This window comes from Trachypithecus francoisi, unplaced genomic scaffold, assembly GCF_009764315.1.
Source record: "Trachypithecus francoisi isolate TF-2019V2 unplaced genomic scaffold, Tfra_2.0 Lachesis_group0, whole genome shotgun sequence".
In the NCBI taxonomy this organism is placed as follows: domain Eukaryota; kingdom Metazoa; phylum Chordata; class Mammalia; order Primates; family Cercopithecidae; genus Trachypithecus; species Trachypithecus francoisi.
Window position 1 is genome coordinate 176083548 of NW_022681453.1, and position 18141 is coordinate 176101688.

The following is an 18141-nucleotide window of genomic DNA, read 5'->3' on the forward strand; positions in this document are numbered from 1 at the left end:
CTGACAAAGCAGGGGCCCATGTTTCTCTTTATATGACAGAAAAGGGGGGGTACATTAAGGTGCACAATTTTAATTATGAGAATATATGTTTAAATTCTTTAAAATTTTTACTTTCTTGGACGGGTGCGGTGGTTCACGCCTGCAATCCTAGCATTTTGGGAGGCTGAGGCAGGTGGATCACCTGCGGTCAGCAGTTCGAGACCAGCCTGGCCAATATGACAAAGCCCTGTCTCTATAAAAAAATACCAAAATTAGCCATCTCCATAAAAAAAATACCAAAATTAGCCCAGCATGGTGGTGTGCGCCTGTAGTCCCAGCTACTAGGGAGGCAGAGACAGGAGAATTGCTTGAACCTGGGAGGCAGCGGTTACAGTGAGCCAAGATCGCACCATTGCATTCCAGCCTGGGCAAAAGAGCAAGACTCCGTTTCAAGGAAAAAAAAAAACAAAATTGTTTTATTTTCTTTATATTTTCCTAAACTCTTTAGAAATAAAAGTTTGGGAAGAATAATCTCCATTAATAATGGATGGGTAAGGAAGTTCATTTTATTTAGTATTCCACAGTCATACACTGTGGTTGTTACTAGCTTTTATAATAGTCTTACACTAAACAATTTTAGGAGCAAGTATTACTCTCCCAAATATGTGAAAGAAACTTGAGACTCAGAAAAGTTAAATAATTTTCTCAAGGTCCCATTGCTTCAGCTTGGGTAAGATATAATTTAAAATCATGTCCCACCTCCAGGGACAATGCACTTTTCACTGGGCCACTTACAAACATTATTTTTAATTCTCACAAAAACTCCTTATGGTAACACAGCTGATCATTATTCAAATCAGGGGTATCTGATTTCAAAGAGCCCATGTTCATTCCACTAGGCCACATACCTCCCCCTATATTAAACTACATATAATTTTACTCATATGCCTTATTTATGGAATTGTAAGTAAAACATAATTAAATCAATCACAAAAATTTTCACTTCATTATTTTAAAACACTTTGCTAGCAATTCAATAACAGCTAATAAAACTGAAATCACAGCAATAAGCAGCATAAATGTCAACAAGAAAAGAGGAAGGAGAAATCCCATAAAACAAATGGAAACCTGTCTCACTTTAAAACATATGTTTCAGGCCGGGCGCGGTGGCTCAAGCCTGTAATCCCAGCACTTTGGGAGGCCGAGACGGGCGGATCACGAGGTCAGGAGTTTGAGACCATCCTGGCTAACACGGTGAAACCCCGTCTCTACTAAAAAATACAAAAAGCTAGCCGGGCGAGGTGGCTGGTGCCTGTAGTCCCAGCTACTCGGGAGGCTGAGGCAGGAGAATGGCGTAAACCCGGGGACGGAGCTTGCAGTGAGCTGAGATCCGGCCACTGCACTCCAGCCCGGGCGACAGAGCAAGACTCCGTCTCAAAAAAAATAAAAATAAAAATAAAACTAATTAAAAATAAATAAATAAATAAAACATATGTTTCAGTAAGGAGTACAGCCAGTCCACTCCTTTCATACTGCTAAATAGCACTGCTGAGTTCACATTGCTTAATTTGGGCAACCATTTCAGTATTTTAACACCACTAAAATTTAGGCTTCACCAATATATAAGATCACCATCTAGTGGTTATGATTAGAACCATGGAATTTCTCTCTCTTGCTATGGTTATGGTTAAGAGAATGACTCTAAAGGCAAAGAAATTCTGAGTTTGAAAAAACTTCTCTAGTAGTTGCTTTAAGAAAGCTGTACATTTAATTTCATTCAGAAAAACAATTATCAAAGCAAAGTACTATTAAATATTTCATTTTTATATTAGCCAAATTTAGGACATAGTAGAGTAGTATTCAGATGGGCATTTTATATGTAAATAAAATCCTCTCAGGTTCAAAAGATTCTCCTGCCTCAGCCTCCCAAGTAGCTGGGATTACAGGTGCATGCCACCACACCCAGCTAAGCTAACTTTTGTATTTTTAGTAGAGATGATTTTTCGCCATGTTGGCCAGGCTGGTCTTGAACTCCTGACCTCAAGTGATCCGCCCGCCTCGGCCTCCCAAAGTGTTGGGATTACAGGCATGAGCCACCAAGACCAGCCTTATAAATTCTTATTAAGAGATTAAAACAATCTATACCTGTTTGACAACAGCTTCTAATTAATGACATAATCCAAAAAATTATCTCCACAAATTATATTATATTAGGATAAAATTAAGACTAGATACTGAAAAACTGTACATAAACATGCAATTCAATTTGTCAACCAATTTATTTTGGCTGAAGACAATATATGATCTAAGCTGACCTGTCACACTTAGTCAAGAGACTGAGGTGGAGGATTGCTTGAGCCCAGGAGTTAGAGCTGCACTGTGCTATGAAGCCACCTGTTAATAGCCACTGTACTCCAGCCTAGACAACATGGCTCTAGGAAGAAATTAATAGTAATTGTAATAATGTAGGTTCTAGATCTAGTAAGACTGCCTAAATTGAAATCCTGGCTCTTCACTTACTAGGCTGGGTAGATTACTTGGTCTCACTGGATCTGTTTCCTCATCTGTATAATGGGGTAACAACAATACTTATACAAATGATAGGCTAAAAAAAAAATTAAACAAGATGTTGCATGTAATGAATATAGTTTAGAAACGTTTCTTGTACAATATAAGCATTCAATGAAATACTAGGGGTGGGGCGTGGTGGCTCACTATTCTCTATTCTTTTCCTTTCTTTTCTAACACATAATCCACTAAATTGTTTTTACAAATTATTAGTAAGTCACAGTCTGCAGTTTGGAAAAGATTCAATCTGCAGCAAGGAACAGATTCAGAAAATGAGTATTTGGGGTATATCCTTCCTGAATTTTATTTAACAATAACTACATTAAAGCAGGCAGAGGCTAGTCGGGATTTCAGCCCCACAGCTATTCTGCTTGGAGAACAAGGTGAAGGGGGCAAATTTGAAGCTTTTTTTTTGGTTTTTGAGACAGAGTTTCACTCTTGTTGCCCAGGCTGGAGTGCAATGGGGCAATCTTGGTTCACCACAACCTCCGCCTCCTGGGTAACTGGGATTACAGGCATGCAACACCATGCCCAGCTCATTTTGTACTTTTAGTAGAGATGGGGTTTCTCCATGTTGGTCAGGCTGGTCTCGAACTCCCAACCTCAGGTGATCCGCTCGCCTTGGCCTCCCAAAGTGCTGGGATTACAGGCGTGAGCCACTGCGCCCAGTTTCAAATTTGAAGCTTTAATACACCATCAACAAAGTGAGTAATAAAATTTCCATTACAGGTCCCAGGCCTGCATTTTATAAACTGTGGTTCATGTTACTTTGTTTCAGATGACAAACTAAAGCAAAATCTTTGACATTTGAGTGATTGAAGGCATTAAACAGTAAATGACTCCTAACCAACAGGCCCAACAAAAATTTGTCAACCAGTGCTCATCTTCTACACTTGATATGCCATTCCTGTGAGGCCGATCGAAAAAGCTGAAAATATTACCATTCTGGCTTTATATGAAAATCTTCTCAATGAACAGTATTTACTCCTCCAATCAGCTATTTATTCTAGATTAGCAGAGAGGCAGCAATCCCCCGTCTGAAATTCACTGCTACCAAATTACAATCTCAAACTGCCCCTCACCGTTCACATCTCACAACCATAACAAAGAAAGCACTGGCATGGTATAAAACAATCCCTCAGTGCTAATCCAGTCAATACCCATTTCTTAACCTTTTAAGCCATTTATTGCTAAACCAATTCAATTAGCAAATGATAGCAAATAAATTATATAAAAATTGAATACATGAGCTTAAGTCAGTGACAAGATATTAAATTTTAAAATGTCTTTTTTAAATTGAATGCAGCTGGTTGCAGCAACGCACGCCTGTAATCCCAGCACTTTGGGAGGACAAAGCAGGCCGATCACCTGAGGTCAGATGTTCGAGACCAACCTGGCCAACATGGCGAAACCCTATGTGTACAGGTTGCATCACTGCACTCCAGCCTGGGTGACAGAATGAGACTCTGTCTCAAAATATATACATATAAATAAAAATATATGTAGAAATAAAAATAAAATTAAATAAACTGAATGCAGTGATATAGTGTATAATTTGCATTTTCAGCCGTGATCTGAAATGATGAAATTTAATCTAAAAATAATTTCCTCCACTCCCTTTACGACCTCATCTCCCACCTCTTGACATCACACCTGCAATACGAATTCACATTCCAATGGGCCTATACTTTGCTATGGAATCATATTAAAATACTGTTTTAATTTCTAATCAATGAAACAATTTCTATTTGTATCTTACCTCTATCGAAATTGCTTTTCAAAAAAGAACTGAATCAGGCTGGGCACAGTGGCTGATGCCTATAATCCCAGCACTTTGGCAGGCCAAGGCGGGAGGATCACCTGAGGTTAGCAGTTTGAGACCAGCCTGGCCAACATGGCGAAACCCCATCTATACTAAAAATACAAAAATTTAGCTGGGTGTGGTAGCGCAAGCTAATAATCCCAGCTACTCAGGAGGCTGAGGCAGGGGAATCGCTTGAATCTGGGAGGCGGAGGTTGCAGTGAGCCCAGATCACGCCACTGCACTCCAGCCTGGGCGACAGGACAGAGGGAGAGTCTGTCTCCAGAAAAAAAAAAAAAAAAAAAAGATTAGAATCAGCTTAAAAAATAGAAGAAAATATCTATCTCAAAAATTGATAAGCTGGGCATGGTGTGTGTGTACGCACTATTAGTTTCAGCTACTTGGGAGGCTGAGGCCAGAGGACCACTTGAGCCCAGGAGTTCAAGGCTCCTGTGCACTATGATTATACCTGTGAATAACCACCACAATCTCGCCTATGCAAGATAGCAAGACCTCATCTCTTAAAAAAAAAAATGCAATTAATAAAGTCAGTACATATACGACCAGCTCTTTAAAACAAGTTGAATTACTTTAAAATTCCTACTTTAATGACTCCTTTGAGAAATCACATTTTTGTAAAATAGAAAGGCAGCTTATGGTCAGGCTCACACCCATAATCACAACACTTTGGAAGGCTGAGGTAGGCGGATCACTTGAGCTCAGGAGTTCGAGACCAGCCTGGGCAACATGGCAAAACCAAAAATACAAAAAATTAGCCAAGTGTGGTGGTGCACGCCTATAGTCCCAGCTACTCGGGAGGCTGAGGTAGGAGGATTGTTTGAGCCGGGAGGGTGGGTGGAGGCTGTAGTGAACCGAGATCATACCAGCACTCCAGCCTGGGTGACAGAGTGAGACCCCCATCTCAAAAAAAAAAAAAAAAAAAAGGCAGATTGAGTATATTAACCCAACAAAATTCAATACTACATAGTTATTCTGGAAATTCCTAAACATCTTAAAGTTATCTAATGATCCAAACACATATATAAAATGACAAAGTGTGTATGTGCACAAATTGTATGTGTACACAAATCAAAATTTAGAAGATTATCACTTTACCCAAAAAAATTCATGGTAATTATTTCATATTATAGAAAAAATATATAAATGGTAAATTTAAGATGAAACTATGACTATGAACCCTTTATAAAGTATAATTTATTATCATCCTGCCTCAACAGAATAACAACTAGAAACTATCTTATGCCTATTTGGCCAAACACTATGCTAAGCTCTCTTTCTATACTCTGTACACTAAATTTTGAAAGTCTAACATTATCAAAAAGATACAGAAAGATCTCATCAAGACAGAATTAAACTGTCTACAACAAGCCAATAATCAGAAAGCAGTCTTAGGAAGTAAAATTTGTGTCTCAGAGAGTAAATAAGTGAGATAACAGAGGCCTCCATCATCATCCCCATTAAATAACTGTGATTTTGTTATCAGTAACAAGTCTACAGCAGATAAGAAATTCAATGATAAAACAGTTAAACACAGGGTAAGTTTTAAAAACAGTCTAAAGCTAGTGACAGTACTCTATTTTTAAAAGGAGAGATATATCACATTTTAAATATTTTGTCAAAATGTTTTAAAACATTTAAAGGTAATCCCAGCACTTTGGGAGGCTGAGGAGGGCGGATCAAGAGGTCAGGAGTTTGAGACCAGCCTGGCCAACATAGTTAAACCTAGTCTCTACTAAAAATACAAAAAATTAGCCCAGCATGGTGGCAGGCACCTGTAATCCCATCTACTTGGGAGGCTGAGGCAGGAGAAACACTTGAACCCAGGAGGCAAACGAGATCACGCCATTGCACTCCAGCTTGTGCGACAGTACCAGACTCCTGGAGACAGTGACTCCAGGAGACAGTGTGAGGCTCTGTCTCAAAATAAATAAAAGAAGATAATTATATTATGCTTTAATTAGGCTTTTAAACATTTTTGTCAACATGTCATATCCTTTAAAATGTGAAGCTTTAGGCAATAAACCAGTATCAGGCCAGGCGCGGTGGCTCACTCCTATAATCCCAGCACTTGGCCAGATCACTTGTGGTCAGGAGTTGGAGACCTGCCTGGCCAACATGGTGAAACCCCATTTCTACTAAAAATACAAAAAAATTAGCCAGGCATGATGGCGCACACCTGTAATCCCAGCTACTTGGGAGGCCAAGGCAGGACAATCGCTTAAACCTGGGAGGTGGAGGTTGCAGTGAGCCAAGATTGCACCACTGCACTCTGGGCAACAGAGTGAGACTCCGTCTCAAAAAAAAAAAAAAACAAACAACAACAACAACAAAAAAAATCAAATCCCTACCCACAGAGTTATCTAGAATATCTAAATACCAGGGGTTTAAGGATAATCAAGATTTTTTTTCTCTTTCCTCATTCTGTACACAAACTTTTAGAATTTTATTATGTAGGACACTCCATAGGAACACAGGCTGATTATTAAATAGCAAGTTTCCAAGAGGCACATTTAGTATTTTATACACAGTATTCTACCTGATCCTAAGACGAGCCCTATGAGATAAGTTTAATATAGTAATTCCAATTTGCAAATGAGAAAAGTGAGATTCAAAGATGTCAGTTGCCCAAAGCCACCTAAGTGGCAGATTAGAAATAGGGAACCCAGGTATATCTGAAATCCAAACATGTACTTGTTACATCTAGGTTAAGCCACCTCCAAATTTTACCTGGTTTTGAAAGTGAGGGTTAGAGCCTATGAGTATTTACTGAATTTCCTATTACTGAATAAATTGGCTCAATCAGATAAAATGAAAGGACAAATGAAGGCCAATTTTAGACTGAATGAATCCCTTATTCCTAACAAATGACCAACTTCCCCAGATACAAACAGGCTTAGAACAAAATCTTATTCCAAGGATACTGCTAATGGCCTATGCAAAAATGGATAAGGAAGTTTCTCTTGGACATTTTATAATTAAGGTCATTTGGGAATAATTATGAACAAAACAAAAATAAAGACAAAATATTACTGAAAGGACTCTACTGAGTCAGTGCATTGGCTAATTACAGCACCTGTATAAACATTTATGCATGGATTGGCAAGTTAGGGAGGCAGAGTCCAGGAAGGAAGAGGGTTCACAAACCTCAAAATCACAAAATTAAAAGCAGATGAACAAAAAAAATTATATTATGTAAGTAATAATTCTAAAGAATAGTATAGCATTATTTCAAACCAATACATATAACAGCTGACATCTAGAATCTGAAATTGCTTGTCATTGGTGGTTTTATAATCATATATATCAAGTCACTGTTTTTCATAAAGCAAAATCACACGAGTATTAAGATTTAAGCAAAATACCTAGTTTTCCAACAATAAATGTGAATTTATTTAAAAGTGGTGAAAATAGGATAAATTTTCATAAAATTTTCATTTTAATGGTGCTTAATATTCACTTGCCTAAAATTTTCTTTCAGGTTGGCCGGGCGCGGTGGCTCAAGCCTGTAATCCCAGCACTTTGGGAGGCCGAGACGGGCGGATCACGAGGTCAGGAGATCGAGAGCATCCTGGCTAACACGGTGAAACCCCGTCTCTACTAAAAAATACAAAAAACTAGCCGGGCAGGGTGGCGGGCGCCTGTAGTCCCAGCTACTCGGGAGGCTGAGGCAGGAGAATGGCGTAAACCCGGGAGGCGGAGCTTGCAGTGAGCTGAGATCCGGCCACTGCACTCCAGCCCGGGCGACAGAGTGAGACTCCGTCTCAAAAAAAAAAAAAAATTTCTTTCAGGTTTAAAAAATGTTATGTACTCTTTGGAATCAATCCAACTTGCATTTACTGCATTTACTCACTCAAGGAACCAAGGCAAGAAACATTCTCTTCTACTGGCAGTTGTATCAAGCAAAGAAGCATCCTTTTTCTTAATGGTTAATACCATAAATAAAAGTCATATAACGTATTACTTGACTAAACAATTAACTAGCAGTATATTCAATTTCAAATCTTATTGAGTCATGGTATCATCTACTATCATTTCGCTCTGTGTCCCCAACCAAATCTCATGTCAAACTGTAATCCCCTCATGTTGAAGAAAGAGCCTGGTGGGAGGTGACTGAATCATGGGGGCAGATGTCCCCCTTGTTGTTCTCATTAGCTCTCATGAGATCTGGTTGTTTGAGAGTGTGTAGCACTTCCCACTTCTCTCTCTCCTGCCGCCATGTGAAGGCTTGCATACTTCCCCTTCTGCCATGTTTGTTTCCTGAGTCCTCCTAGCCATGCTTCCTGTACAGCCTGCAGACCTGTGAGTCAATTAAACCTCTTTCCTTCATAAATTACCCAGTCTCAGGTAGTTCTTTATAGCGGTGTGATAACAGACTAATAACATCATCCTAACATTCATCCATTGAACAAATATATTTGTTCAATGTGTTAGACCCTAGGCTAGACTTAATTGAGAATTTAGCAATGAATGACCCAGGAAAACTCTATCTCCAGCCATCAGGGAATCTGGAGGCAGAGAGGCAAATTCCAGATACTTAATTTCTATAGCATTAGCAACTTAATTCACAAAACTTACGTAATAAAACCTTTTAAAAATAGAAGGAAACAACTACAGCCAAGTCTGAATTAATAACTTCAGCATTATTCTAGCCCCTCAAAAGAAATAATGAAACTCCCCTGAAGGTTCTACCATACTCTTCTTCTAATCCTAACACTGGGCAGGAGGAATGTCATGTTTCTTGCATTTATGCAAATCCTAATGTAAGATTTATGATTTTGTCCTTTGTGGTGTGGCAAGTTAGTTAACAGGTAACTTTTTAGAGAAAGCCTGCTCTGAACAATGCATTGTATTAGGTCTCTCATTTAATCACTTACTATTATCTCTGTGTTAAAGATGTGAACTCACGGGCAGAAAGAGATTTTCTAAAAATTTCCAGGCCCTACCATTGGAGGCTAAGTTAAGATCTGAACCCATGGTTGATACCAAACAACTGCTCGTCCCCTTCTCTTGTTTCTCATTAGGCTGGAATAATCAAAGATCTCTGTTTGGCAATACCATATAATATTAAGCTGCAATCTCTCCCCATCAAAGTTTAATGTCTTTATTTATTATAAGATTTCTCAGAGCCTTTTATTTTTTTGGAGATGGAGTCTCGGCAGGCTGGAGAGCAGTGGAGCGATCTTGGCTCACGAGCCCGCCTTCATGCTCTTTTGAAAAACCATTCCACACTCCTTTCTGTAATGAAACAAAAGAGGCATCTTTCAAGTGTGAATCTACTGTCAAAAGTATAACCACTTCTCATGTTCCTAATCAGAAAAGATACACAATTCGACAGCTTTTGCAAATTGGGAAATCTGACTGAAAAGAAGCAATACAGTCATGGAATCCAGAGAGAGGGAGAAGACAACTTCTCTACTGCCCTTAAGATGTGTGTGAAGAGAATTAGAACACATGACACTAGTTCACATAAAATTCTCTGAAAAGTGAGGGGAAAAAAAAGGTCATTTAAAACATTAAAGCAGGCAGGGCACGGTGGCTCACACCTGTAATCCCAGCACTTTGGAAGGCTGAGGTGGGCGGATCACCTGAGATCAGGAGTTCGAGACCAGCCTGGCCAACATGGTGAAACCCTGTCTCTACTAAAAATACAAAAATTAGCCAGGTGTGGTGGCATGCACCTGTAATTCCAGCTACTTGGGAGGCTGAGGCAGGAGAATCGCTTGAACCCGGGTCGAGGAGAAGGAGGTTGCAGTGAGCCAAGATCGCAACACTGCACTCCTGGGCAAAAGAGCGAGACCCCACCTCAAAAAATAAAAATAAAAAATAAAAAACCAACAACATTAAAACATCTTCCCTATTTCACTATTAATAGTGGACTGTGCTTTAACCCCTTGATACTGAAAACTGCTTAAGTACACTCACTAAAATGGCTTAAGTTTTAAAACATCCTCTTTGGAAGAAATCTGAAAATCTGCTTAAAACCAACAAACTAGGCCAGGCGCAGTGGCTCACACTTGTAATGCTAGCACTTTGGGAGGTCGGGGCAGATGGATCATCTGAGGTCAGGAGTTCAAGACCAGCCTGGCCAACATAGTGAAACCCTGTCTCTACTAAAAACACAAAAAAAAAAAAGAGAGAGAGAGAGAAAGAGATGGGAGCATGGTGGCACATCCCTGTAATCCCAGCTGCTGGGGAGGATGAGGCACAAGAATCTCGTGAACCCGGAAGGCGGAAGTTGCCGTGAGTCAAGATTGCACCACTGCACTCCAGCTTGTGTGACAGAGACCCTGTCTCAGAAAAAAAAGAGAAACGCCAAATTAGAACCTGTCTGTATTGGCATATTAGCTCCAGATAAAATGCAAATCTATATCATAAACACATTAACTTTCTAAACCAAGGACTGAAAAGATGTGTCGGCAAGGTGTAGTGGCTCACGCCTATAATCCCAGCACTTTGCAGGGTGGAGGAGGGTGGATCGCTTGAGCCAAGGAGTTCGACATCAGCCTGCGCAAGATGTTGAAACCCTGCCTCTACTAAAAATACAAAAAATTAGCCAGACGTGGTGGTGTGCCTGTATTCCCAGCTACTCCAGAGGCTGAGGTGGGAGGATCACGTGAGCCCGGGAAGTCGGGGCTGCAATGAGCCATGATGGTGCCACTGCACTTCAGCCTGGGCAACCCTAAGGATGAGACCCTGCCTCAACAAAAAAAAAGAAGTATTAGGTCACTCTCTTCTTTTAAGAGTCATTTGAAAATGTCTAGTCCATGGAAGGAAAGAGTCACTAATTTAGGCAACCTAGTCTACTCTAATCAGCTAGCCCTCTGCCTTAGGGAAGATTGTCAACAGCAGTACTGCCAAACACTACCATAACACTATGTCAACCATAGACCTCTTATGATTTGTCACCATTACAATTGCAAATAATCCTAAATTTTCCCAAACTGCAAAAATGCAACAAAATACACAACATTGCCTGCTAAATGAAAATAGAAGTAAAATTCACTGTAAACTAGAATGTACATGCTCATTGCAAAACTAAAAATACTGTATGCATAAAAACTGAGAGCTACAGAGGAAATCGTAATCATCAAGAAACTATAGTATAAATCAAAAGTTACATTGATCTGTAACTAATCTTTAACATTAACCCTATGGAAATATCTGTAAGCGCCTAAATGGCCCACACAGTTTAGTCAGTTGCAGATCCTATCCACTTTAAGATCATATTTGTGGTAAGATACAGTAAGAAGGAGGGGGAGGAAAAGAGGAAGAAAACAACCCATTACAGGATGTTGACAATTATAACTAGCAAAGTTTTAGAATATATTGGTTAGCATACCACATACCACTAAAATAATATACCAGGTTCCTCCAATACCAGGTTACTTTGGCTCTGTATTCTAACCTATTCAAACAACAACAGTTTAATGTAACAAAATTCTCTAAGCTCTTAGAAGAAAACTTGTGTACTTCCCAGTCTCAATTACCAGGTAAAACAATTCATCAATGTCCTACAGCTTTGTTTCATCTTTTATTGAGACAGGGCTTCACTCTGTCACCCAGGCTGTAGCGCAATGGCATAATCACAGCTCACTGCAGCCTCAACTTGCCAGGCTCAAGTGATCCTCCTGCCTCGGCCTCCCAAGTAGTTGGGACTACAGGCAAGCACCAACACACCTGGGAAATTATGTTTTGTAGAGACAGGGTCCCACTATGTTGCCCAGGCTGGTCTTGAACCCCCTAGGCTCAAGTGATCCTCCCACTTCAGCCTCCCAAAGTACAAGGGTTACAGGCATGAGCCACAGCACCCAGCCTTGTCCTACAGTTTCAGATTTGTTCTCTCCCTTTATTACAACTCCATGGATTGTGGCCCAAAGATACTTAGAATAAGGCAAAAGGGTAATTGAAATCCTGATACTATTCCTAGGGTGCTGTATCTATACCTAGTATCAATACCTATCTGCAGTTCCTCAAAGAGAATGCCTACTTACAGACCCACAAAAAACACTTCCATTTGCTAATCAGTACTGAATTCATACTGGGTTGTCTGTCATTTATTCTAATGACTTTTTTTTTTTTTTAATTTCTTACAGACTCATGAAATGTTTTAACTGGCACTCACAAATGGAAAGCAGAAATGTAAATACCATCACTGTATTCACACCATATGCCAAAATAAACTCAGCAAAGGCAAGATTCTGTCTACCTTGTTTGACTATATCCCCATTACCTAGCACCTAAAAGATATTTAATAAATATGTGCAAAATGAATAAAATCGGCCGGGCGCGGTGGCTCAAGCCTGTAATCCCAGCACTTTGGGAGGCCGAGACGGGCGGATCACGAGGTCAGGAGATCAAGACCACCCTGGCTAACACGGTGAAACCCCGTCTCTACTAAAAAAAATACAGAAAACTAGCGGGCGAGGTGGCGGGCGCCTGTAGTCCCAGCTACTCGGGAGGCTGAGGCAGGAGAATGGCGTAAACCCGGGAGGCAGAGCTTGCAGTGAGCTGAGATCCGGCCACTGCACTCCAGCCTGGGCGACAGAGCGAAACTCCGTCTCAACAAAAAAAAAAAAAAAAAAAAAAAAAAAAAAAATGAATAAAATCATAACAAAATCATGGAAAAATATCATGGTCCCAAAACGTAAGTGGTATCAGAATTGTGTTAAATCATGCACTGCTTAGAAGAAAGTATATTACCTGCTAAAACTTAGAAACCTTCTAAACTATGCTATTTATAATAGGATTTAACCTATATTGGAAAATAAGACTGACAACTACAACAAAGACTGACAAATCAATTCCAAGTGAGGTTTACAATTATGAGGCTCTATAGCAAAAGCAAAAGACAAGTTACATTTTTTCAAGATTAATGACTTTCCTCTCTCTATCCCAACACCCTGATCAGTGAAAATTATAGAATTTTAGGAGCAGAAGAAACCATAGAGGCTAAACTATGAAACAGATGGGCTCCAATTTCAGAGTAATATAAACTGCCACCAATCTATTCCACATTTTTTTGCATAATTACAAATCTAAGATGGGATTTTATGAATATTAATTTGTTCTACTTTTTTGGCTGCTGAGTAGTCTGCTGCAAGTTAGAATTATGACTGATGAATATCACAATCTCTCACTTTTGTGACTTTCATTTACCAAAACTGGGTGAGTGAAGATTTTACCAACGCCAATAGTTCCTCTTTCCTGTTTTCAAGTCAGTTCAACCTACAGCTTTACTATTCTCCCATTCTATTCTTAGACTATATGCTAGTTTACTGTATTTGATTTCTATTATTGATTTATATATGTTAACTGTAGCCAAGCCTTATCTTTTCAAAGACTTAGGAGGTTTACCCTCCTAAAGTGCTCCCCTACCACGCCACCAACAGCAGTGTTTAATAATTCCTTTGTCATCTGTCTCCCAACTCAAATATCACTTTTATCAGGATAGAGCTGGGTCGGGTGCCACGGCTTACGCCTGTAATCCCAGCACTCTGTGAGGCTGAGGTTGGTGGATCACATGAGGTCAGGAGTTCGAGACCAGCCTAACCAACAGTGAAATACCGTGTCTACTAAAAATACAAAATTAGCCAGGTGTGGTGGCACATGCCTGTAATCCCAGCTACTCGGGAGGCTGAGGCAGAAGAATCACTTGAACCCGGGAGGCGGAGGTTGCAGTGAGGCAAGATCAGGCCATTGCACTCCAGCCTGGGCGACAGAGCAAAACTCCGTCTCAAAAATATATAAATAGGCCGGGCGCGGTGGCTCAAGCCTGTAATCCCAGCACTTTGGGAGGCCGAGACGAGCGGATCACGAGGTCAGGAAATCGAGACCATCCTGGCTAACACGGTGAAACCCCGTCTCCACTAAAAAAATACAAACAACTAGCCGGGCGAGGTGGCGGGCGCCTCTAGTCCCAGCTACTCCGGAAGCTGAGGCAGGAGAATGGCGTAAACCCGGGAGGCGGAGCCTGCAGTGAGCTGAGATCCGGCCACTGCACTCCAGCCCGGGCGACAGAGCGAGACTCCGTCTCAAAAAAAAAATATATATATATATATATAAAATAAATATTAGGATGGCGTTGGCTCTGCCTTGTTGGACACTACAGTAAATAGTGTAAATAGAAGGCCGGGCGCGGTGGCTCACGCCTGTAATCCCAGCACTTTGGGAGGCCGAGACGGGCGGATCACGAGGTCAGGAGATCGAGACTATCCTGGCTAACACGGTGAAACCCCATCTCTACTAAAAAATACAAAAAAAAAAACTAGCCGGGCGAGGTGGCAGGCGCCTGTAGTCCCAGCTACTCGGGAGCCTGAGGCAGGAGAATGGCCTGAACCCGGGAGGCGGAGCTTGCAGTGAGCTGAGATCTGGCCACTGCACTGCAGCCTGGGCCACAGAGCGAGACTCCGTCTCAAAAAAAAAAAAAAAATAGTGTAAATAACAGTCTAAATAGCATAAATACTAGTCCAAATAAGTGTTATTACAATGAATGAATAATTTGGAGGGCAATGGCCTTATCATATGCTTCCTCTACTAGCTAGGCAGGCAATACTTGAGAACACACTATAGTTTCTACCCAGCTCTGTGAAAACTCAATGCACTTTACTGCTCAACTGAAATTAAGAACAGACAACATCACACTTGAAACACACAGAGAAAGTGCTATAAAACAGTTTATTCAAAGGCAACACAAAGAATTACAGAAGACCTGGCGAGGTAGCTCACGCCTGTAATCCTAGCACTTTGGGAGGCCGAAGGAGGCAGGCGGACTGCCTGAGGTCGGGAGTTCCAGACCAGTCTGGGCAACATGGCGAAACCCCGACTCTACTAAAAATACAAAAAATTAGCTGGGTGTGGCGGTGCGTGCCTGTAATCCCTGCTACTCCGGAGGCTGAGGCGGAAGAATGGCTTGAACCCGGGAGGCGGAGGTTGCAGTGAGCCGAGATCGCACCACTGCACTCCAGCCTGGGCGACAGTGCGAGACTCTGTCCCAACATAATAATAATAATAATAATAATAATAATTACAGATTATTTAGGATGAGTTTGCAGTATTCTATTACCATCACTGTGAATGATCTTCCAATAAACACTGCTAGATGACTTCACTGTCTGGTGACTGAGTTTTCCTCTGTTAGAGGACTTATATGAAGTACTGAACTAGTGAATGACTACTTTCCATAACCTTAACAATAATCCTGAAAGTTAAAAGGGAAAGCCGGCAGGCAGTTTTAAAGACAACTCTTGAATAAAAACATAGAAGTAATTTTTCTCTTACTTGTGAAAGACCAATTCTCCCTGCAACCTTCCCGCCTTTGCTGGTTGCATAGTAAAAATTAGAAGTAGGAAAATTTAGAATACTTCCATCTCCTTTGAGTCACGAACTTGGAAAGGAGAGACAACGGCGGGGACAGACGCATGTGCTCTAATGAAAGCAGGAAGTCCGCTTCTTGAGCATGGGCCATTCACCCATCATCACAAATGGGAACACCGGCCTTAAGTCCATCCCCATTCCCTTCTAACCCTGAAGCCAAAGCCAGTCTCAGTAGGAAACGCAATTTTGCTAGATGAGTTAGAGAAGGAGCACCAGACAGTTCAGGACACCCTCCTCCTTCTACTTGGCCTGCGGCAGGAGGATACTCCCCGGGTTCCAGGCAGTGGAGAAGGCGGACCCGGCAGGCAACAGCGAAACAGCCTTGGCCGGGAAGGAGCGCGGCCAGTCCACGCGGCCGGAGAACTCACCGAACAAAGCGCACCGCGGGGCGGGAGGGGACACTCGGAAAGAGGGGGAAAGATTCAACCACCTGCCTGGGGCTAGAGGCAGGTGGAGCCGCCGTCCTCCTTAGAAGAAGAAAGAAAGGTTTTCGAGGGCTAATCTGAAACTCCTGCGCCAAAGCAACCGGAACCAGGACCCCGCCTGGGGCGCGCGCTGAGAAACAGGGGAGGCGAGCACTGAGGGAAGGGATGGATGGTCGGGGTCACAGGCGGCCTCTGCGGGGATGTCGGGGTCCCGCATGAGCCGCGCAGAGGATGCCCGCGGCGCGCCTCCGGCCGCCCCGACTTGGGCCTCCCGGGCGCAGCCGCCGGCCCCCTCGCACCCGCGCCCCAGGCCGCCACACAAAGGGGACGGGCGAGGCGCGCCGGCCGCCGAGAGGTGGAGGGGCGACGGGCCTGGGACTGGGTGGCCGAGCCGCGACGGCCGCCGCGCCCCCCGCCTTTGTCTGCCTCGCCCCGCGCCCTCCCCCCGCCGAGGAGCCCCACCGCCGCGGCGCCCTCACCCTGCTCGTTACCCGGGTGAGTAGCGGTCTCATCTGCTCGCCGGCCCCATCAGCCTCCATGGCCGGCCGGCCAGCCCGTGACGGCCCCTACGGTACTTCCCCGCGCGGTCTGCCTGCTTCTGCCGCTGCCGCCGCCGCCGCCGAGCCCCCGGCGCGCGAGGAGAAACGTGGGTGCGTCCGTGCGCGAGGTGTGCGCGCGTGGGGAGAGCCGGGCGCCGGGCGCTGGAGACGCGGGGCGTGCGTGTGCGCGCTGCGACCGCTGGGCTGGCTCTCGCAGAAGAGCGAGGCCGCGGCGTGGAACCTGGAGCTAGAACTGAGCGAACCGAAGGACCGAGCGGGAAGGAGGAGAGTCGCGTAGGAGGAGGGGTTCGGGGGCGGAGCCGCAAACCGTGACGAGCGCGGTGCCCGGGCCAGGCAAGACACGCCCTCCGCCCCGCCTCCTCGGGTCACGCCCCCTGCCAGTCTGGCACCGCCAGCCTCCTCAGCGCGCCCGCGGGCCGCGCCGCTAGGCCACCCGGAGATGGGGCGGGAGGGAGGCGGAAAGGATATTTGTCCCAGCCAATCGGCGGCTGGCGGACTTCCGCCCACCTCCCCCGTGCCACCTCCTCAGGACGCCCCGCCCCTCTTTGTATAAGCTTAATTGACCGAAGCTGAGCGTCTAACTAGTTTTTCAAGTCGGAAGCTCCCCTGACGTTCTCAATGGGGTGGGGGGTCCCCACCTCCCTTGGCTCCTAACTACATTCTTTAGAGACTGCAGGGAAGGAGGACGCCACCTCTCTCAAGGACGCCCAGGATAACCTCCGAAGCAACTAACGGGTCTTCACGACTCCTGAAAGTTTCTTTTCTGTCCAGTAGGCACGAACCCCAACTCGGGGACCGTGAAAGATGGGGTACACTTGACCAGGTGTCCTCCTGTGCTTGCTCGCCCACTGAGCACCACGACAGCTGCCACTTTTTTTTTTTTTTTTTGAGACGGAGCCTTGCACTGTCGCCCAGCCCAGGTTGGAGGGCAATGGCATGATCTCGGCTCACTGCAACCTCCGCTGCCTGGGTTCAAGCTTTTCTCCTGCCTCAGGCTCCTGAGTAGCTGGGACTACAGATGTGCGCCACCACCCCCGGCTACTTTTTGTATTTTTAGTAGAGACGGGGTTTCATCGTGTTGGCTAGGCTGGTCTGGAGCTCCTGAGTTAAGGTGATCCACCCGCCTCGGCCTCCTGAAGTGCTGGGATTACAGGCGTGAGCCACCATACCCGGCCAGCTGCCACATTCTTGAGTCCACCCTGTAGGGCGTCTCTCAAATATCCCTTCTGTAACGGGATGATTCTAATACCTGCCATACAGGCTCATTGAAGGATTAAGGGGATTTCTGTTCATAAAAGTGCCTGGCACATAGCATCCTGATAATTGTCATTATTGTTAACAGGTTTCTCTTGAATGTTTCATAAAGATAGGGAGAGGTTTGGCCGGGCGCTTACGCCTGTAATCCCAGCAGTTT

General features: G+C 43.6%; 1 protein-coding gene across 7 annotated transcripts in view; it reads right to left on the reverse strand.

Moving 5' to 3' along the window:
• SLC4A7 (solute carrier family 4 member 7) overlaps window positions 1–16991 on the reverse strand; it is a 110813-nt gene extending 93822 nt beyond the window's left edge. Inside the window, exon 1 of one of the 7 annotated variants that reach the window (XM_033212857.1) lies at window positions 16647–16985. In XM_033212857.1, coding sequence (XP_033068748.1) covers window positions 16647–16706 — 60 coding nt within the window. In that variant the 5' untranslated portion in view covers window positions 16707–16985. Of the gene's footprint in view, window positions 1–16646 lie in introns of all 7 variants that reach the window. The other 6 variants (XM_033212856.1, XM_033212851.1, XM_033212852.1 and 3 more) reach the window with 6 other exon arrangements.
• Window positions 16992–18141: the final 1150 nt, after the last annotated feature.